At 57.0% G+C, this 20,163-nt stretch overlaps 1 protein-coding gene across 16 annotated transcripts in view; it reads right to left on the bottom strand.

Moving 5' to 3' along the window:
• The window catches only part of MICAL3 (microtubule associated monooxygenase, calponin and LIM domain containing 3), a 134,121-nt gene that overhangs the window by 55,423 nt on the left and 58,535 nt on the right, over positions 1–20,163 (bottom strand). For 13 of the 16 annotated variants that reach the window (XM_038741181.1, XM_038741180.1, XM_038741188.1 and 10 more), the window contains 13 exons: positions 19,077–19,224; positions 16,641–16,837; positions 15,876–15,988; positions 15,702–15,764; positions 15,085–15,258; positions 14,310–14,381; positions 12,076–12,171; positions 9,976–10,032; positions 7,438–7,545; positions 5,690–5,797; positions 4,986–5,172; positions 2,439–2,527; positions 1,287–1,374 (listed from right to left, as the gene is read on the bottom strand). In XM_038741181.1, the coding sequence (XP_038597109.1) occupies positions 1,287–1,374; positions 2,439–2,527; positions 4,986–5,172; positions 5,690–5,797; positions 7,438–7,545; positions 9,976–10,032; positions 12,076–12,171; positions 14,310–14,381; positions 15,085–15,258; positions 15,702–15,764; positions 15,876–15,988; positions 16,641–16,837; positions 19,077–19,224 (1,500 nt within the window). The remainder of the gene's footprint in view (positions 1–1,286; positions 1,375–2,438; positions 2,528–4,985; positions 5,173–5,689; positions 5,798–7,437; positions 7,546–9,975; positions 10,033–12,075; positions 12,172–14,309; positions 14,382–15,084; positions 15,259–15,701; positions 15,765–15,875; positions 15,989–16,640; positions 16,838–19,076; positions 19,225–20,163) is intronic. The other 3 variants (XM_038741195.1, XM_038741196.1, XM_038741190.1) reach the window with 2 other exon arrangements.

The following is a 20,163-nucleotide window of genomic DNA, read 5'->3' as shown; positions in this document are numbered from 1 at the left end:
AGCAGATTGGCTGGGGTTGAGCATCGTTCAAGTTATAGGGAAGGGAGGAGAGTCACCTGTGAACCCAGAGCCACCATCTGCCCCGGTCCCGATGGCACTGACCACCACCCAAGACACATAGACAAAAACACTCTCTCACACACACACACACACACACACACACACACACACACACACACACACACACCTTCCTCCAGCCTAGAGCCTGGGCCAATGGGCTTCTCTTTTCATTTTAAAGCCCAAGTTCTTTAAAAACACCAAAACCTGTCTCCCTTAAAAGTCCCAGGTTCTTATATGGCTGCTACAGAGATAAATATATATATATATTTGTTAGCAAGGAAGATATCATAGCTCTCTCTCCCTCCAGCTCGTTACCCTGGTTACCCAGAAGTCTCCAGCTCACTTGAGTCGGCGGGGAGTGGGGCAGAGGGAAGAAGGGGGAGATGGGGAGGTTGGGACCTCTCAGCCGCTTGAGAAACTGGGGCACAAAGCGTAGACAGGTTGCTCCTGAAGAATACTGAGACAATACACCACGCGTCTGAGTCTGTGCCGGCCCCAGTCTCCCCCCAGCTCCTGGGCCGCGTGGGCGGGAAATCATGTCGACAGACAGAAAGGGGGATGTTGGCCGGACCGGTCAGAGTCCCAGCCCAGGAGACTCCAGTGTGCCAGAGAACCCAGCCACAGCCCAAATCCATCAGCTGGGTCGTCTCTCTTGCAGCCACCGGGTCAGTGAGGAGGCGGGTGGGGAGGGGAGGGAGGAGTTCCCGGAGTCCAGGAAAGCATAGAAATCCAATCCGGCACCTCCCCTCCCAGAGCCAAGCCACTCAGCGAGCGGGCGGAAGGAATCCAAACCGGTCAGCCAGCCGCCCGCAGTTACCCCGTGCCCAGAGGAGGCACCGGGAGCCCCTCTCGAGACACCTGTGCTTACCGGATGGATTCCAGGCCAGCTGTCTTTAGTGCCCGGGGTGGGGAGACCTGGGCTCCGGAGCTGCGGCGAGAGGTGACACTCCCCCAGCAAAGGAGCTAGCTTCTGGTCCAGGCCTACTGGAGGGCTGGCTGCCAGGGGAACTCGCCCACGATCTGGACCAGCACTTCGGACAGGGCGTAGAGGAAGGGGACCCCGAAGGCAAGCAGCTGGCACATGAAAAAGGAGTCCAGGGGGTTTTGGGCCACCTGGCGCCCGAGTGAGGAGACGGTGATCTGGAGGCGCTGGCTCATCCCCTGGGCCTTGCCCAGGAGGCCGAGCGAGTACCGCACCCCCCAGCCAAACAAGGAAGCGGGGCTACCTGGGGTCCTCTCGGCCGAGCCGGCGACGGCGCTGGTGCGTCCTGGCCCATCTGCGGCAGTGCCATCCTGCAGGGACCCTTTGCTCTCCTGGAAGTCAGAGAGGAGAGGCCGATGAGGACCAGGCAGGGGCCGATCGCCCGGGCCAGCCCCTGGGGCCCTCGAATGGTGACCGGCCCCTCAGCCCTCAGCTGACCTGAGGCCCCGCTGCCTTGGGCAGGGCTTGAATTTTCACCGCTCCAGCCGCCTTGTGTTTCGGGGCTTCATCTAAGACAATCCCCTATGCAACGGGTGGAATATAACCCACATCACAAACTGGGATGTCCGACCTCCTGCCTGTTGTGTAGAGACCCACAACATTCCAGCCCAAGCCATATGGAGTTCTTGCTGCCACAATGACGATGAACTTTATTATGCACATACTACATGCCACGCACTATCCTAAGGGACAAGGGGCTCACAGTCTAAGAGGGAGGGAGAACATGTATTTTAACCCCACTTTTCAGGTGAGGAAACTGAGGCACGGGGAAGTAAAGTGTCTTGTGCGAAGTCTCACAGCAGGCAAGTGGCAGAGCTGGAATTCTAACCCAGATTCTGTGACTCCCAAGCTAGTGGCTCTTTCTATTAGGCCATGCTGCCTCTTCCTGAGGGATGTCACAGCATTAAGGGGATGGGTAAGCAGCCCCCCGCGAGACTGACAGCTACTTCCCTCTGCAGTTTCCTCTGCAGTGCAGGGCCAAGATTAAACCCAACTTGGAGTTTCTGGGAGTAGGGCCGACTAAGCAACAATCTTTTCTGAGCACCCATCCAATTGGCATCTGCTTCCCAGAAGGCAACTACTGGCCAGGAGGTTAACCCATCTTTGATGGCAGGCTGGGCTGGGCAGCTGTGACAACGTTGCTGGTTCCCTCCAAAACACAGGCTTGAACAGAGGCCAGAGTGGATGCCCTTTGACCTCCTGCCTTCCCCTCTGATGGACAGTTCTGGTCCATTGCCGGAAGCTGGCAGCTGTCCCAGATGGGAGGGTTTTCCAGTAGTCCTCCCGCCCCATCTTCAGATGCCCTTAGCTTCCCTGCCCACCGGGGTTCCTTTACCCCAGACTGGCACCTGCCGCTGCGCACCCCCGCCTGCCCCACACCCAATACAGACGTTACCTTTCCCGACAGCGGGGCCAATGCGGGCCTCTTCCTCTGTGCGTAGCCGGAGAGTCGGTAGCAGTAGTGAGGTTTACAGTAGAATTTCCCTGCGGGTGGAACAGTGAGAAATGAGAAAAATCCCGGCTTGCTTCAGACCTTTGCAGCTTTTGGCAGAGCCTCGGTCCACGCCTTGCCCCATTTTTTGCCCGCAGGGCACAATCTCTCTACACACACCTGGCTGGGGACACTCCTCCTCTCCCTTTGCTCCAAAGTCATGGCTTCCCCTCATGGGGCACAGTCCCCAGAGGTGAGCCAAGCTGAGGCAAGAGGCCTACGTGAGGCACCGGCCATGAACAATGCGGCAGTGTGTGCGCGCGCTCGCATCACATGAAAAGCCGGGAGGGCCACTGTTGCCAACACGGAGATGAACGCGGCCAGCGCTCACGGGCCGGGGTAGCGGGGTGGCAGATGGAGGGATGAAAGAGGGTGCTAACATTTAAAGCTGCGGTCCAGAGAAACTGCCCCTGCCTCTGCCCCAGTCCATAACACTGTCCCCAAGCCAGCACCGCTAACACTACCGGTACACGGCCCCATTTCTCATCCACCCTGGGCTGTGGGCAGGAGACGTGCGTCGACAGACAGATGCGTCGATAGACAGGTGCGTCGTCTGACAGAAAGGCTGGCCCAGTCAGAGTCCCAGCCTAGAAGACACCACTGTGCTCTGGTTCCCTCCCCACCTGCTGCGTGCCCCAGAGCAGACTGCAGCTGGGGTGCACAGGGTCCACTTGGTTTTGGGGACTGGGACCTGGGACAGTGCGCTAGGTGAACCCTAGTGTACCTCAGAGGGCCTGAGAGATGACTGATTAGCAGGGGAAATGGAGTTGCGTTTGAGAAGAAAAAATGGCTGCGTGACAGAGCCCCGCCCTCCCCACTGCTTGGCCCTAAAAGCCATGCACGGCTACACTCTGCTCAGCTTTCACCCCTGGGCCCTGCCTGGCCGCATCTCCCTTGGATAATGACCACAAGAACCCCGGGAATAAATAGTAGGTCACGCTGTCTAATGTGGAGTCTTTTCCTGAAAAGATGGCAGCAAGAGGAAATGAGCTAGCACTGGGGCAAAGGCAGAGTTGTCGGGTTTTTCAGCCGCAGCTTCTTCTGAAAGGGCAGCCTTCACCGGAGCTGGGGAAGCCAGACATCCCGGCCCAGCCACGGACTGTGGCCAGTATAACAGAAACAGAAATTCTGGGGGTGGGAGGGGCGGGGCCTGCGACTGAGGGTGTGCAGTATTGGGCAGGGCCCAGATGAGAACCCCAACTATGGGGTCCTCTCTGAGATCGCTGCTGACCCCCCAACCCCCACTGCAATGTCCGTGCAGTGGAGAAGACCCTTCCCCCTATAACATGCCATGCTTCCCCTCCCAGAATTCGTAGCTTCTAGTCCCTGGACACCTCTCCATTCTGTGGGAGTGCCCCCCTGAATCTGCCTCATTCCTCCGCTCTATTTCATGCTCTCTCTCAGTCCGATGCTCTTCATTAATCTCAAGGGAGTCACTCGTGCCCCAAGCTCCCTGAGCAGCCCAACTGGGTTCTCCAACCGGAGGAGGGGAGAGATGGGTCAGAAGCTTTGTAGAGAGGCCCTGCCCTCGGGCAACTGTTTCAGTAACTCTCTCAAAGGGAGCTAGCAGCCCCTAGCCCCCAGCTCTGTTTCAGGATTTCAGCTGGGGACTCAGAAGCCGGGTATTCTGGGCTCCAAACCCTCCAGTTCAAGATGGGTGGGGTGGGGTGGGGCCCAGCCTTTCTCCAGCAGCTGTCGGGGGTGATAGGAGAGGGTTTACCTCGGGGCAGCCCACTTCTCTCTCTTCTCCCTAACCACATGTGGCTTTCTAATGGAGAAGAGTCAATGTCTTTCGACTGAACATCACAGCAGGTCCTCAAGGATCCCAAAGAGCTCCTGAGAAATAATCCCGGATCCCGCTGAAGGATTCGCAATCCCCAAAGGCGGGAAAACATTCAAAGCAGTAGGAGGGACTGGCAAAGAGGAGTAGTCCATGGATGTTTCAGTTACCCTGGACAGGAGGCTTCTGGGAAGAGCAGTCAAGGGAGACCCGAGCCCAAGTTCAAGGCCTGCCACTAATCTCATGAGGGCTCTCAGGCCACTCAAAACCAACCAGTCTTGGCTCTCCTATGCACTAGGGTCATCATCATCAATCGTATTTCTTGAGCGCTTACTATGTGCAGAGCACTGTACTAAGCACTTAACATCAGCTGACCCCAGGACCCGCAGAAAATGTTTGTTCTGGGCACATCAGAGGCTGAGGATGAGGATACCGTTATCAGGGTGAGGCCAGGGGTTCCCGGGAAACTTCTTGAGGCACGCTCGGAAGGAGCAGGGAGGCCAGGGCCGGATCCAAGAGATCCGGGAAATGCCGTTCTGAGCTCCGGCTGTCCCCGGCAGCGGGGACAGGAGGTGATGGATCACGGCACCGCCGCGGCCCCCGACCGGATCCCAAAGCCAGGCGTCAGGGCCAGGCTCCTCGCCCTCCCCGGCTCGCGGCCCCGCCCTTACCATCTTCGAGGTCATAGGCATAGCAGGACAGGCGCAGTGTGGTGGCGCAGTACTCGCACTTGAAGCAGCTGCGGTGGAAGAACTTGCCCTCGGCGCTCAGCCGCTCCATGACGTACACTCGCTTGCGGCAGAAGTAGCACGTGTCGCTGCCGCCCAGGTTCTGCGGGAACTCCTTCTTCAGCGAGCCCTGGATCGAAGGGGAGGAAGGTCAGGGTCTCCCCTCCCACGCGGGCGGCTCCCTGGACTGAGGCAGAGGATCGGGGAAGGAATCCCGGCTCCCTGCAGGCAGGGCTCTGCGGGACTCCCCTCTTCACCGGGACCAGACCAAAACATCCCCATTGGCCCCGGCAGCCGGGAGCTGCCCAGTCGGTGGCCCCGGGCCGGGCCAGCCACCACACCGGGAGGGGCTCGGCCTTTTCCATCTCTTCCAGCTCGGCATGACTAAAGGAGCCGAGGGCTCTGGGCCTCCGCCACCTTGTCCACCAAGCCCGATCCTGTTCTCTCCCTCCATCTCCGAGGCACCTTCAACTCTGCACCTGAGAACTTAGGAAGAAGGTTCCTAGGCTCCAAAAGACTCAATAAAAACAACCTCGCTGGTTGGTCAGTCCCACCACCGCTGCCGCACCAGGCCCCCTGCCAAGCTCACGCCGTCGCGGCTCCACGTCACGTCTGTACACACATGACATCCTGGGTGCTTCTCTTACCAGCTCCTTCTTGTCTAGAAGGGTTTTGGGTTGCTCTTTCCTTTGAAGCTGATTGGCTATCTGCTCAGCCAAAGAGCTCACTCCGCCTGTGTACATCTTTATATACTTCTAGTGGTCGGAGGAAATAAAACCGCCAGGAAATGAGGTAAAACGAGAAGAAGAAGAAAAATCACATTAAGGCGATGGGAACCGTGTCGGAAGAGATCTAAAAAATGACTCAGAGGTGCTGCAGTCAAACCATGCCAAAACCGTGCCCGCGAGCAGAGTGAGTGGATGGAGAGAGACGGGTTGGTGCTAGTGACCGAACAGAGCCATCAGCCTAGCTGAGATGACAGCGTCCCACTCAAACCTCGCTAGCCACACCGCTAGCCACACAGAAGCCGGGCAGTTGCCCTAGCTGAGCAGTGCCAGGGGCCAGGGTAGGGCCAGAAGGTGACGACCGTAAGATGAGTCTGGATCTAATGGCCTGGGCAGAGAGGGCAGGTGCCCAGAGCTGCCAGGGAAGTGTGGGGGCAGGTGGCTGAGCATAGGCTGTGTGTGTACGTGTGCTAGCGCACAGGCATGTACACACACAAACACTCGGTGGTCCACACACAAATCCTCCGCCACCCAGAGTCCCTGCTGCAAGGCGGGTACCACGACTGCCCCCGGGGACAATGGACTTCACCCCTTTGCTGTTCAGCCTCCATCCCCAGCCAAACTCTGATCCTACTTCTCCTGGGGCAGAAGCTGGGAGATGCGAGGAAGGAAAGAGATTTGCCTGAACGGTACTCTACCCTCCCGGTGGGGAAAAAGCCGATCATAAACTCAGTGGGATATGACAGTGGAAACTGGAGAAGCTTAGGCTTGGAGAGTGTAGAAAAGAGGTAGAGCTGGAGAGAGAATCAATCTCCGAGTCGGTGGAGGATGTTTGTGTTAATTTCTGCTCCCCGGCGGGCAGGGCGCAGAACACTGGTAAGGGGAACACGGGGTGGGGGGAGCCAGGAAACTGGCTAAGCTGGTCCTGGCAGGCTCCTCAATCCAGAAGGGCTGGCGTTAGGAGGTCCCCAGAGCCTCCAGCCTGCCGTTCCACAACTCTCGGCCCCGGCAGAACCGGGGTGATCCGGGACTGCGGCGACAACTTGCATTCAGCTCCACAATGATGTGGAAACCAGGAGACGGAGGACACCTGCAAAACTCCTGCTTGGGGCGTGAGCAGCAGGTGGCTTCTTTCACCTCGTGCTACAGAAGCAGCCAAGCCTAAGGCGCAGTTCTACCTTGTGTTCACCCTCTCTCACACCCAGACACAGCCTCTTCTTCCCTCGACCCTCAGCCACACAACCAAACTACCTTATGTGCACATATACACACATGTACCCACATACGCATACACACACAAGTGCACGTGAAAATCTATTCCTCAGCCAATTTCCAGTAGGGTCAGTCCTTAAACAGCCTTAAGTAATTACAAGAAAAACACTGCACACTCATGACAAAGTGTTAGAAAACACCCACTAGTCCATGAGGCTCAGGCAAAATAGGCCAGTTCTTCAAAGTTCCCTCACTCAGCTGTGGCCTCTTCCTCCCCACCAACCGTCACAGGCATGCAGATGCGTCACAGGTGCGCGCGCACCCACAAAGATCGAAGGCCTGAAGGCCTGAGCCCGGCCAAACGAGCCCCCGCCCCTCCTGTGAGGCAGACCCCGGCGGGTGGCATCAGTGGGAGCAGCGCGGGCAGAGCCTCTGCAGCAGCATCCCCGCCACGCTACCTGGCGGAGGGAGTCAGAGGAGGGTGAGGCGGGGCGATTGGAGGAGCGGAGGCTAAGGGAAAGCTCCCATTGGTCAACAAAGAAGCGGCGGGAAGGTTCGGTCTCTGGCTAAAAAAGAAAAGATGGAAAAGAAAGAGTCAAAGGAAGCACCGAATACAGACAGGGACAGGGTGGACTCTGGGTTGATACTCTGCTCACTCCCCTGACCCCAAGCTGCTGCGTCCAGGACCAAAAGTGGAAGGAGGGAAGGGGGGGGGGGAGAGGGAGAGGGAGAGGGAGGGAGGGAGGGGGAGAGGGAGAGGGAGAGGGAGAGGGGGAGGGGGAGAGAGAGAGAGAGAGAGAGAGAGAGAGAGAGAGAGAGAGAGAGAGAGAGAGAGAGAAGGGAGGGGGTGTCTAGAAGCTGGCCCCCCAAGACCCAACTCCCACCCCAGCTGTCAGCCATCACGCTGACCGATCCTGTTGGGGACTCTTTCCGCCTCTGAGGAATTGAAGTGGGAAAGGACAAGGAAGAGAGAGGAAAGACTGACCTCTCCTTCCAGAGATGCTCTCTTTCAAGGGAATGTATCAGTGGTCAGACCTGCCCCTTTCAGCCACCTCACACCCCTCCTTCCCCGCCACTCCTCCCTGGCAGGAAACTCTCCTGCCTCCCCATCCACCCGGCCCAGCCAGCAGGGATTAGGCAGGTTGTAGGGAGAAAAGTCTGAGAGTGTGTGTGGGCACGCATGCGCGGACACAAGCACGTGAGCACGTAGTGTGCTAGGGAGAAGGGAGTGGCTAAACTCTCTATTGAAAGGCAGCTGGCTGCTTCTCCACTCATCCCCAGAGGAACACTTGATCCTTAACTGCACTTGCCCTAAGACCCAAAGAAATGACCTGAAGACAGACAGGCAGGGCCCCCGTTTCCTCCGGTCACTGGCGATGCTGCCCTCTCCAAGTCCCCATCCAGTAAGTCAGGGGAGCAGAGCCTTTTCTCACTAAGTACATCTAGATGAGCCAGAGGTCGGGGCATGTGGCAGGGAGAGGGGGATTCCCAGCCTCACTGTGACGGTGATGACACCCTCTCCGCTCCTCTGGCTCTAAGCTGCTCTGTCCTCATACCCCCCTGGCTCCAGCCCCTGGACAATGGCCTCAGGGAGGGAAACCACGCAAGGCAGTAGTCACCTGATGCCTCTTTTGTCTTTGGCCCAGAAGAGTGGCTGGTTGGCTTACCCACGGCTAAGTACTCAAGGTGGGTTCAGACTCCGGTGGCCGAATGGCCCAAGGAGAGCTCTGCAGATAGAGAGGAAGCAGGTAGCCGGGAAACTAGAAAAGGAAAGCCCACGCTCGGGGCATGGCAGTGGAGCTGGCCAGCCTAATGTCTGGAGGGGGTGAGAGCAGGGGCCAGGGGGCAGCGAGGGAAGTGGCTGCCCCTTCCCTTTCCTGCAGACACAAATGAAGAACTCCATCTCATCACTGATGCTGATGCCCAACCCCTCTCTCAGCCCCACTTCCTCCTGGCTGTTTTCTCTTACTGAAAACAAGAAAAGTGGCCTCTTTTCTCTCTGGGTGTTATGACACTGGGTCTCCCAGGGGCAGGAAGCCCGGGATAGCCGGGCCCAATCCCTGGGGCAAATGTGGTCCTAACAGAGCCAGGAATTGCAAGGCAGACCAGGGAGTTGGCCTTTCCCCAGGTTCTGTCCCCCAGCACCTCTCTGTCCCAAACCAGACCTCCTCCCTTGACAAGTCTCCCGGATGTCTTGTTTGTTTTAGATATTTAGATTGTGGCTGGGAGCCTGAGGGAAATTCCATTTTCCTCTGAGGATTTGAGGGGGCTAACACGCTCCTCACAGAGAAGGAGAGTAGGGAGAGGGGAGGAGAGGGGATCTTTAGTTGAACCTGCTGAACAGGGGGTGGGCCCCCTCCCAATGGCCTGACTGGAAACCCCTGAAAGAACCCTCACCGGCAGGGCAGCTTTGCCCGGGCCCCTGTTCCCTCCCTGCCATTCACACTGGACCCGACCTGTCCACTGAGGCAAGCGAAGCCCTAACAGAACCAGGACGCGGAGGTGGACTCTCCCCTACCTTCCCGAACTCCTCCTGCTCCTCCTCCTTCCTTCCTCGTGCCCCTGACCACTCCTCTCTCTGGTGGGCCGGTTCCTCTCCACCGGCTCCTCTAATCTGGCTGCTTTGGAGTGAAGGGGAATGCCTCCCTCCCAAGATCCCCAGCCTAAGGCTCCGGAGGCTGAGAGGGGTCAGGCTGGGAAAGAGGATGGCTGGAGGTCAAGGGAAAGGGACAGCTGGGCAGCCATTAAATGCAAAGGTTGAGTAAATGCTCGGATTTAAGCGTGATGTGGGGGGTGGCGCGGAGGGGCATCCATCTGAACCGACTCAGTTTCCTCTGTCTCCAGCCTGAAGGGCTGAAGCGGGGAAAAAAGCGTGACCTGAATGGGGGTCACAAGACACATGACCCTTTCCCTTGCTCCATCTTGGCACTCCCCATCCCTGCGTCCACGCCCCGCCTCCCTGGGCACCCCATGCCATTGGTTCATGCTCTTTTTACCCTTTCAGGCCTGGGACTCTGCTTGCCACAGGGGTCAGCACCAAGATCTCTCAAAGTCTGTGGGCAACAAAGGGTAAACTTAACAACAGTCCTACAGTCTGGTCAGGCAAGCTAAGAGATAGTAAGAAGTGACCATTTGTACCAGAGGGTATTCACAGCCACACACACAGATATACACACGTACACACACACATCCTTTAAAACCCCCGACACACAGACCCCTGGGACTGAGAGGTCAGCCCGTCTGCTGGGCCCACGGGCAGTTAGTCAGATGGGCAGACACGCCGGTTAGTACTGTGGTGGAACACACTCGATCTCTTCCGGTGGCAGGAGATGGGAAGGGTTAATTGAAGGAGAGCATTAGAAAGGAGAGGAGGGTGAAAGGGTGCGGCTTCCCACGACAGATGCCAGAGAGGTCGGTGAGGAGCTGGATCCTGGCCAGACCCGAGGTGACCACGGCAAACGGCCTGGAGAAAGCCCCAGGCCAGTGGAGTTGGGGGTGGGGGGTGGTGGAGAGGGGTGGTCTCATCATGGCCCTTGGCTCTTTGCCTACTAAGATTCATCCAAAGTGCTAGATTATAAACTCCTTGTGGGCAGAGATCAGGTCTATTCACTGTGGGATGCTCTCCCAGGGCTTAGTTAATATTAATAATAATAATGGTGTTTGTTAAGTGCTTGCTATATGCCAGGCACTGTTCTAAGCGCTGGGGTAGATACAAGGTAATCAGGTTGGACACAGTCCCTGTCCCACATGGGGCTCACGGTCTTAATCCCCATTTTACAGATGAGGTAACTGAAGCCCGGAGAAGTGAAGTGACTTGCCCAAGGTTACACAGCAGACAAGTGGCAGACCTGGGATTCGAACCCATGACCTCCTGACTCCCAGGTTCGTGCTCTAGCCACTAAGCCACGCTCCTACTCTGCACACCGTTAAGTGCTACTGATCAATTGACATTGCTGCCTAATAGACTGGGGGTGGAGATGAGAACAGGCTTCGGGAGCAGAAAGGCGAGCAAGTGGGAGGAGATCGCCCAGGAGGTAAATCCACAGCTGTGCCAGTTTTCCTGGCCCTAGGGAGACATACGGTCATGACTTAAGGCCTTTTGACCCTTCAAGGGGGGAGTATTTGCCTCAATTTTTCACTGGAACCCCACTGTAAGGGAAAGGCAGGAAACGGACATTCATCTCCCTTGTCCCTTGAGCCGGGGCCTCAGCAGCAAGGAGGAAGGAGGGGGAGTCTGAGGCTCCGGCACAAAACTCGGGTCTTGGGGAGGTCGGGTTGTAGCCTGAGGGCTTCCTCTGGGGCTCCCAAGAACTTGAGGGAGACCAGCAACAGTGACCTGAGGAGTGACGCCTCCTGGGACAGTTCTTGGGGTGCGGAAGGTGGGAAAAAGAAGGAAGGGAAGGGACTTTTGGATTTTTAAATGAAACCTTGAGTAAAATAGTGTTGTGCCAGCAAAATCAGTACAGAGGGTTCTGGCTAGGGTGGCTCCTGGTAGGGCTCTGTCAGAACACCCCTCTCCTCCCTGCTCCCCACCACTTTGCAGAACTGGGGAGCACCACTGACAACACTTAGCTGGGGACCAGTTTCAAATGGACCGCTTGGGTGTCATCCCAACTTCCCCCACAGTGACTACAACCTGCCTCCCAAGGCGGAATTTCCCCAATTCCCTGGACAGTCACCTCCCAGGTCGGCAAAGACATCCAGGAAATGACAAAAGTTGGGGAGGCTCGTCTGAGCCTGGCACAATCAACGTGGTGGCACTTGGCATCTTACTTTCTCTTAAGGCACCCTGACCTTTCCACCCTGGGCTGGGGGCCAGGAGAGCAAAGCTATTTTTCCTCCTCACACCCACACAACGAACAAGGCCCTGGCGCTTCCGGACAAGTGCTTCCCCGGGAGGACTATGCCCTGCTAAGAGGACCCAGCTGCCGGTCAGTAGGACCGAAGAAGGAGCTCAGATCCCCAGGGCATTCCAGAGGGGTGTCGAGCGGCAGCAGCAGCACTCAGGGGATGGGATGTGGCCAGGAAGCCGCTTTTGACCACAGTGCAGGAAGACAGGCAGAGGGGAGCGGGAAAGGGCATGCGGAGGGAATCACCTGAGGGGCACGATAAAACCGACAGGAAGGTGGAGTGGAGGAAGAGAGTGCAATCACTTTTTTGGGGCAGGTCCGGGAACTCGTCTTTTCCCGTCGCTTTTCCACAACAAACGAGATGCACAGACAGAGAGAAGAGGACAACTATGAGGCCACTGGGGAAGGGAAGGGAGGGGCGTGAGGTTCCACCGAGTTGTCGAGGAGGCAGGGGAGAAGCCTACTTGGCAGCCTCCCGCTGACACTCAGACCAGTCTGGCGTCTTCTGGCAGACGTGGCCCAGACGAGCCGCTCCTAGCTAGACCAGCTGCTGTGGCCGCTTCGATCAGTAAGTGGAAGCCATAGCTGGGCTGAGGGACTTCAGCCAATGGAAGGAAGAAGGTCAGCAGGGGCAGAGCTCTGGGCAAGAGAGGGGGCATGGAGCAGCAGGCCACCGTGGACAGCAGAGGAAAAAGGAGGTCTCTCGCTGTCCCGGTCACGGCGGTAAAGCCGCCATCCTGCCACAACCTCCCACCCGGCCGGCGTTCAAATGCGGCCTCAGAGTCCTGGGAAGAGTGCCAGGGAAATACAATGAAGTGTAGGAAATACAATGTCTAAATAAAACACACTGCGCCGGGCTGAAGGTAAAGCGAATCGCGTCCACAGCGTCTCTCCCTGTTCCTTTCCTGTCTCCCTTGTGATTTCAACTCTAGGCCACCCCTCTCCTTTCTTCAGCCTCTCAGGGAATGCAAGGTGAGGACGCCCACTCCTTTCTATTTACAAGCCCTCTTCCTCCTGCCCCTGGGTATCCGGGGACTTTCCTGGCTCTGCTTTCAGGGCAGCAAGACATGGCGACACCATGAGGTATACAAGGCCCTGCCTGTGAGCCGGGCACCCTCGGGGACAGCAGCCCTGCATCCTGCCTCTAGGTAGTGGGGGGCTGAGGCTGTGAACAGAGGACATCTGTGGCTGCCGGGAGAGAGAATGGCTCAGGCCCGGGAATGGAAGCCAACTGTGGGGCCAGAGGGTTTCCACAGGAAGGGGAGAAGCAAAGTCATCTGGCACTCTGACCCGCCATCCACATCATCTCCTCCCTCAGAGGTCCCAGGCCGACCCACTCCTTCAGGCGGCTCCGGCATCCCCACAGGGGTGCCCTCCTGTCCTTGCTTTCCAGCTGGCATGGCACAGTGTAACCCAGCGTCTGTGCTTCCAACAGGAGGTGTAGGGCAGAGAGTAGTCGAAGGTGGGGGAGGGGAAGCCACAGTAGAGGAATGTGAGGCCTCCTTCTCTCTCCCTCTCAGACTGCCTCTCGCCCCCACACACACATTTCAGTCACCCTTTTTCCAAGGTGACCTTCGCCTCGGTGACTGGTGCTGTCAAGTCCGGCTGAGGCAGAAGCTGTGGTCTGACAAGATTTAAACCATCCCCCGCTCCTCACCCCACCCAGTGAGTGTTGCGACCTGAGCCACCTTGATAATGAGGGAAACCACCCAGAGAGAGGGTTGCAGGGGCACCCGGGGACGGGACGGGCCATACGGGCACACAACCCAGAACCACTGGGGATCCAGAGGCGGTCGCGTGACTCTGGCTGAAGACCCAGTGCCGCCTACATACCCTCTGCCTGCCCGCCCCGGAAAGCGTCCTTCTAGATGGGTCTCACCCCGAACCGACCTGGGGGTGGGGTCGATCTGCAGATCCAGCCCAAAAGACCCACACATTCTTCTCCAAGTCACAGAAGAACCAAGGGCTGCTGACACCCCCGCAGCCTTCCCGGGCACAGTCCACGTCTCTGAGCCACCACTTTGAGAGATCCCACTGCCCCCATTTTGGGCACTGTTTGAGGTCTGGGGCCTTCGGCAAGCTCTCTGCCTCTGGGGAGATGTGCTCAATGGTATTTAGAAACATCCTTGCTTAAATGAATCACTTCCCCAAAGTCCCGGTGTCTTGCCTACCTCCAAGATTGTCCTGCCAGCCCTTTTTTGTTTTTTTCACTCTAATCTCCTCCCTCCGGGAATGAGCCAAATAGGGAAACGAGCATAGTCACCAACACTCGCCCAGGGGGGCTACTTTCACCGGATGGCGTGAAACTAACGAGTAATACCTGGAATGAGCCCGGGACAACAAAGCCCCTTTCAACTAGCCAGGACGGCACAAAAACCAAGGCTCAGTCAAAAGACAGGGAAGAAAGGGGTGGGGGGGTGGGGAGGTGAGAGCCGGCGGGTAAGGGGACCCATTTCCCAGTCACTGGATAGTTCCGTTACCTGTTTCCACTGAGGCCCGGGAGCAGGGCGGCCCTGGTCGGGCTGTTTACAGGATGGCTGGGAAGGCAGGGACTGTGGCATGCAGGTCACGGGTGGGGAAGCAGGACATGGAGACAAAATAAAATTCAATTAAAATTAAAGAAGCGGATGAGAACACGGAGAGCTGGGGGGGGGCGGCACCTAAACACATTCGGGAACAACAAAGGGCGGCAGTGTTTTGGTACAGGATGAAGGACCAAGAAAAGGCACGATCCAAAAGGAAAAACGGAGAAGATAAGATGAAACCACATGGGCAGATGGAAGGAGTGGAGGAGGATATTCTCAGTCCTGTGTGACGCTCGCCTGTCCTAGTTCCTCTGAATGGGCAAACTCATCTCCTTCCCACCCGCTCTGCAGTCCCAAGGAGGCTGCAGGAGCACTGTCTGTGGGAGCACAGATGGCGGGGCTGAGGAAACCACCTGCCCCACCCTCTCAACACCTGTTGGTGGATGTTGGGGTGAAGAGAGGGGAGCCCCAGGATGGGTGGAGTGCAAGAAATACCTCATCAGAAGTGGGGAGAGGGCCTCGATCCTCAAGCCCCAAATCCTCCAGGTCCCAGAACACCATTCTGCCCCGACCAGCAGAGGCGACGGAAAACCCCCGGGGGCTACGATGGGCATGAGGGCATGTTTCCTTCAGGCCACAGCCCGGGCCTCACATCCATGCTAGGATGCCCTCACCTGGGCCTAAGCGGAGACCCTCCGGCTTACGGTGCGGGAAGCGAGCAGTACCCTACCTGCCTCCTGACGCTGGTAGCCTGTGGAGGGGCATTCTCCTCAAACTTGGCCAGCAACTGGGTCGCCATAGACTTGACTTTGTTCTGGTTTCCAATGGCCACATCAATCCTCCGTTCCGTCAGGGCGCTCACCAGGGTGGGCCTCTCTTCTCTGTGGCTGCGGGGAGCTTCCTCCTGGCCCACAGGAGTCAAGCGTCACGATTCCACCTTCCCCAGTCCCTCCAGTCCCCCTCCCCATCTCCGAGGGAAGCTCAGGAAGCTCTCAGTCCCAGGTTACTATCCCATCCCTACAAGTCCCACCCAATTCCTGGCCTCTGCAGGTCCCCTTCAGCCTCTGGCAGAAGCTTCAGCCAGGCAAGGGGACGGGAGCATCTCTCTCTTTGCCAGGTTCTCCAACTCACCTGGGGGCTAGGCCAAAGGTGGCTCTGAGCTACTCTCCTGAGAAGCGACCCTCCCAGTCCAAAAGCTCTCCTCTGCTAAGGGAGACACCTTCTGCCGCCCAAATCCCCAGGAAGCCCGGGGACAGGCGGGGAAAGGTGCAGAATTGGGAAAGGAAGATCTCATGGAAGCCAGAAGGGCAACTAACTCGGTATGACGCCCACACATTTGACCCTCACCTCCTCAGACTGGCTGGTCTTCCTCCTCTTCCCTGCCCCTTCCAGTTCCTTCTCCTTTTTATCCTGTCCCGAACAGAAAGAATTGCCATTAGCTCAAGGAGCCCCAGCCTGCCCATCCTTGGCCCTGACTGCCCGGGGCTGGGCATGAGACACAGAGAGGTGTTTGGGCCTTACCTTGGGTGTGCGTTTTCGCGAGATGCTCTGCCCCAGCTTGCTGAGGAAGGAGATAGGGGACTTTGTGCTGGCAATCAGGATGGCTTTCTCTTCTGCGTTCAGGTCCAGAGTGTCTGTAAGCACAGAATGGAGGGCCAGCTCACTGCCTGGGGACGGTCCAGAAGCAATCAGACTTGCCCACACCCTGGCTTTCTGGTCCAGGGCCCACTGCATTGCGGTGACTCCTTCAAGACTGCCCTGTGCTCAACTATGAGAGAGGTTAAGTCCTACGGTGAGGCACTGTCCAGCCTCAGTTAATCAATGATTCAATCAATTAATCATATTTATTGAGTGCTTACTGTGTGCAGAGCACTGTACTAAGCGGTTTGGGGAGGGGCTGGAATTGAGCAGAAAGAAGAGACACAGCATGACCTACTGGAAAAAGCACAGGCCCAGAAGTCAGAGGACCTGAGTTCTAATCCTGGCCCTGCCTCTTACCTGTTGCGGGATCTTGGACAAGTCGGTTTAACTTAACCTCCCTGTGTCTCGGTTTCCTCATCTGTAAAATGGGGAGTCCATGCTTGTTCTCTCTCCCCCACTTGGACTGTGAGCCAAGTGAGCTTCATGTAGAACAGGGCGAGTGTCCAACCCGCTTATCTTGTATCTACCCCAGTGTTTAGTACAGTGCGTGGCACCAACTAAGCAGTTAATACATGAGAAGAGAGAAGGTAAAGAAACTTGGCTCCAGCAACCAGTTGATTGGGATGGGAACCCCAGCCTCCTTACCACTGGAGGGGAGAGAGTCCTTGAACATCTCGTAGAACTGGGTCAGGTACATCACCATGGACAGCTTGTCTGGGTCACCGACCGAGGCCATGTCCTTGCCGGTCATGATGGGAGAGATTCCCAATTCCTTCTCGGCGATGTCAAACGCCAGCTGGTTGTTCTTCTCCACGTGGCGCTCATCCAGAGAATCGAAATCTCTGCAGGGAGAGGTCGGCGTGAGGAGGGTCAGGGGGAGCTCCCCTAAAGATAAAAACCAAACCCATCCCCGAATGCGAAGGCAGCGCCCTCCTCTCGCTCCCGCCTTCTCAATAACCACTGAGGAGCACTCCTCCTCTCGCTAGGCAGGGCCGTGGGCTCTCACTGGGGAAACAGCAGGCCTCTTGGCCCGCTTCTGGTGGCCATCGTGGCCCTGCCAGAATGTAAGCTCCAGGGCTGAGGGCCAGCTCTGAGGGTTCCGTACGGTGCCCAGGGCACCGGCAGAACCGTTACACAATGAAGACAATCACCCTTCAGTTGCTCACCCAGCCTTACACTAATAGGTCTGGGGAGGAAACTTGTCTATGAACTCTGTTATGTTGTATCCTCCCAAGCACTTAGTATAGTGCTCTGCACACATTAAGCATTCAATAAATACCACTGCTTGATTGACCAGGACACCTTCACCTCGTAACAGCATTTTTCAAAACGCACTCAACCTTCCACGGCTTTTGACCTGGGGAAATTCCAAGACTTTCCTTGGGAAGTCTTTCCAGGGCTGTATTTCTTGAGTTTTCCCCAAGTCCTTAATACTGGTCTTTAACGATCAGGCTACGGGGTGAGCGCCGAGATCGCTTCCCCTTTGATCACAATTCCCCTTCCTACACCATTCTCCGACCGTTACGTAACCCACTTATTTTTCGAAATGAGATTTTCATTCTTCTGAATATCCTGCTCTTCCCAACCAACGGCTCCAAAATGGCCCAGAGGATCCCGGTGGGATCCCATCGGAGCCAAATGACCTCACTGAGTGGCGTTTTGTTCGGCTCAGAGAACTAAGGGAAAACAAACCCAGCCAGTGTTGAATACTTTGCCCCTGGCCCCGCTGCCAACGCTAACGTCCAATCCTCTATTCTCTCTCCTCCTCTATCAAACAGACACTTCCCCCTGTAGTCCCCATCCTGTTGCAGGAAATGGCCGGGGTGGGGTGGGGGGCCGGGCCGCAGTTGGCTGATGGCCTTTAGGGAGGGGGAAGAGAGCTGGTGAGGATCCAGGACAATTGTGCGGCTCTTTTCTTCAGTTAAGCCCAACGTGAAGCCTCTTTCCAGGGATTCCACACCGGTCTTTTATTTATGGTATTTGCTTAGCGTTTACTACGTACCAGGCACTGTACTAAGCGCTGGGGTAGCCCCAAGCTAATCAGGTTGGACACAGTCCATGTCCCTCATGGGGCTCACAGTCTTAATCCCATTTTGCAGGTGAGGTAACTGAGGCACAGGTAAGTGAAGTGACTTACCCAAGGTCACACAGCAGACAAGCGGTGGAGTTGGAATTAGAACCCAGGTCCTGGCTTTATCCACTGGGCCACACTGCTTCTCTGAGCAGTTCAGAGGACAAGGACACACTTGGCGGCCCCTTGCCTCTACTCCATCCTCTCCGTCCCAGATTTCACGGCTGAATGGACCAGCCGGCCGGGTCCCCAAGACCTATTCCCACCAGCGCCCTAACTGGAGATGGGGGCGAGGTGGGCGGCCTAAAAGAACATCAATCCCTTTGCCTCCCCTTTCTCTCAGACCCTGGTTTTCCCAGGGCCTCGAAGGAGGGGGTGGGACTCTGGGATGCTTGCTGCAATCATTCATTCAGTCAGTCACTCAATTGTATGTACTGAGCACTTACTGTGTGCAGAGCACTGTACTAAGCTCTTGGGAGAGTACGATACAAAAACAAACCAACTCATTTCCTGCCCACGATAAGCTTACATTCTAGAGGGGGGAAAGAAGCAATAGGATGGGTAGAGGCATCTAGGAAGCGGGGAGGAGGGGAAGGAGGAAGGACACTAGCCATGATGGTGGGTATGAAGCAAATTGTCTCGGCTGATTAAAGGACCTGCAGTCTGAGATTTGTATGACGCCAAAAGTGCTTCTGTCCAGAGCCCACCCCACGGCTCCTGCACTGCAGACTAGGTCAGTTGGCTTGGAATTGCCAATTGAAGCCTCCGGTGAGTCCTAGACAATGGAAGTCGGGCTCAAGCGGGCCCTGTCTCCGGGCCACTGGCACTGCCAGGACTCTACTTAAACTGGTGCGGCAGAGCAACAGGACTGGGAAGAGTTGGGGAGGTCAGGGAAGGCAGAGTTGCTGCTCGGGGGCCCAACAGACCCTAGTGGCTCAGCTCAGCTCCCCTCCCCTCGAGGGCGGCCACGGGAGAAGCTGGCAGCCCGGGTCAGCGCCCGCGCCACTTACATCAGGTCGGGTCGGTATCTGTGGATGATGGCGCACAGGGCCAGCCCGCTTTTCCAGGACATGGTGAGGTCGGTCACGTCCACGCCAGCGTAGCCCTCTGTCTGCCTCTGGCACCAGCCCAGCAGCTTGCTGGAGCGAGCGACGGACTCTGTAACACCCCAGAGAGACCCGCCCGTCAGACAGGGGCCATGGCCACGGTCCCACCCCCGGCATTCTCTCCTCCCCTTACCCACCTCGGGCCATCGCCCAGCAGGCAACAGGGCAATGGTTCGAATGAGGGGAGTTGGAGGGAGGGGAGGAGGAAGAATGGGACTTTTAGGGGATATCTTCTCCTACTGAGAAGAGGGGGGAAGGAAGCAGTGGACTGTGAGCCCACTGCTGGGTAGGGACTGTCTCTATATGTTACTAACTTGTACTTCCCAAGCGCTTAGTACAGTGCTCTGCACACAGTAAGCGCTCAATAAATACGATTGATGATGATGATGATGATGATGACCACTGGTACCCAGACCACACCCATCCCTCCGCATCCTGGTGACCCGCCCTGGGCCAACTCTCTGAGCACCATGCAAAGACTCGATGAGCAGCCCAGGCGGCTGCCCGGGGCGGAGCCACCTCCCTCGCCATGGCCCCAGGTTTTTCTAGAAATCAGGAAGCAGAGGGCACAACTTATTTCCCGGTCCCACCCAGAGAGGAACACAGGCCAAAGTTCCAGACTCCTGACTCTAACAGCATGGGCAGTTTGCTACATGGGGAAGACCCGGGTCTGCAGAATGGCCTCTCCCACTGCCGAGCCTGGGCTGAGAGCAGCAGCAGGCGAACGGGCTGGCTTGGGTCCCAGACCCAGCCCCAGCCTGGCAGACTCAAGCCCGCAGGGAAATCGGAGGCCACTTCAAGATCACGTGCGATGCCTCAGGTGCATCTGGAAGTCGGTGCGAACCCGCCAGACAGGCACTGTGGTCCAATGGGAAGAGTATGGTACTGGGAACCACGAAACCCGGGTTCTACTCCCATCTCGGCCACTAGCCTTCTGTGTGACCTTTTAGACTGTGAGCCCACTGTTGGGTAGGGACTATCTGTATATGTT

The sequence above is a fragment of the Tachyglossus aculeatus genome (genome assembly GCF_015852505.1).
Source record: "Tachyglossus aculeatus isolate mTacAcu1 chromosome 12 unlocalized genomic scaffold, mTacAcu1.pri SUPER_6_unloc_1, whole genome shotgun sequence".
Taxonomy (NCBI): domain Eukaryota; kingdom Metazoa; phylum Chordata; class Mammalia; order Monotremata; family Tachyglossidae; genus Tachyglossus; species Tachyglossus aculeatus.
This window is presented reverse-complemented; position numbering and strand designations above follow the sequence as displayed.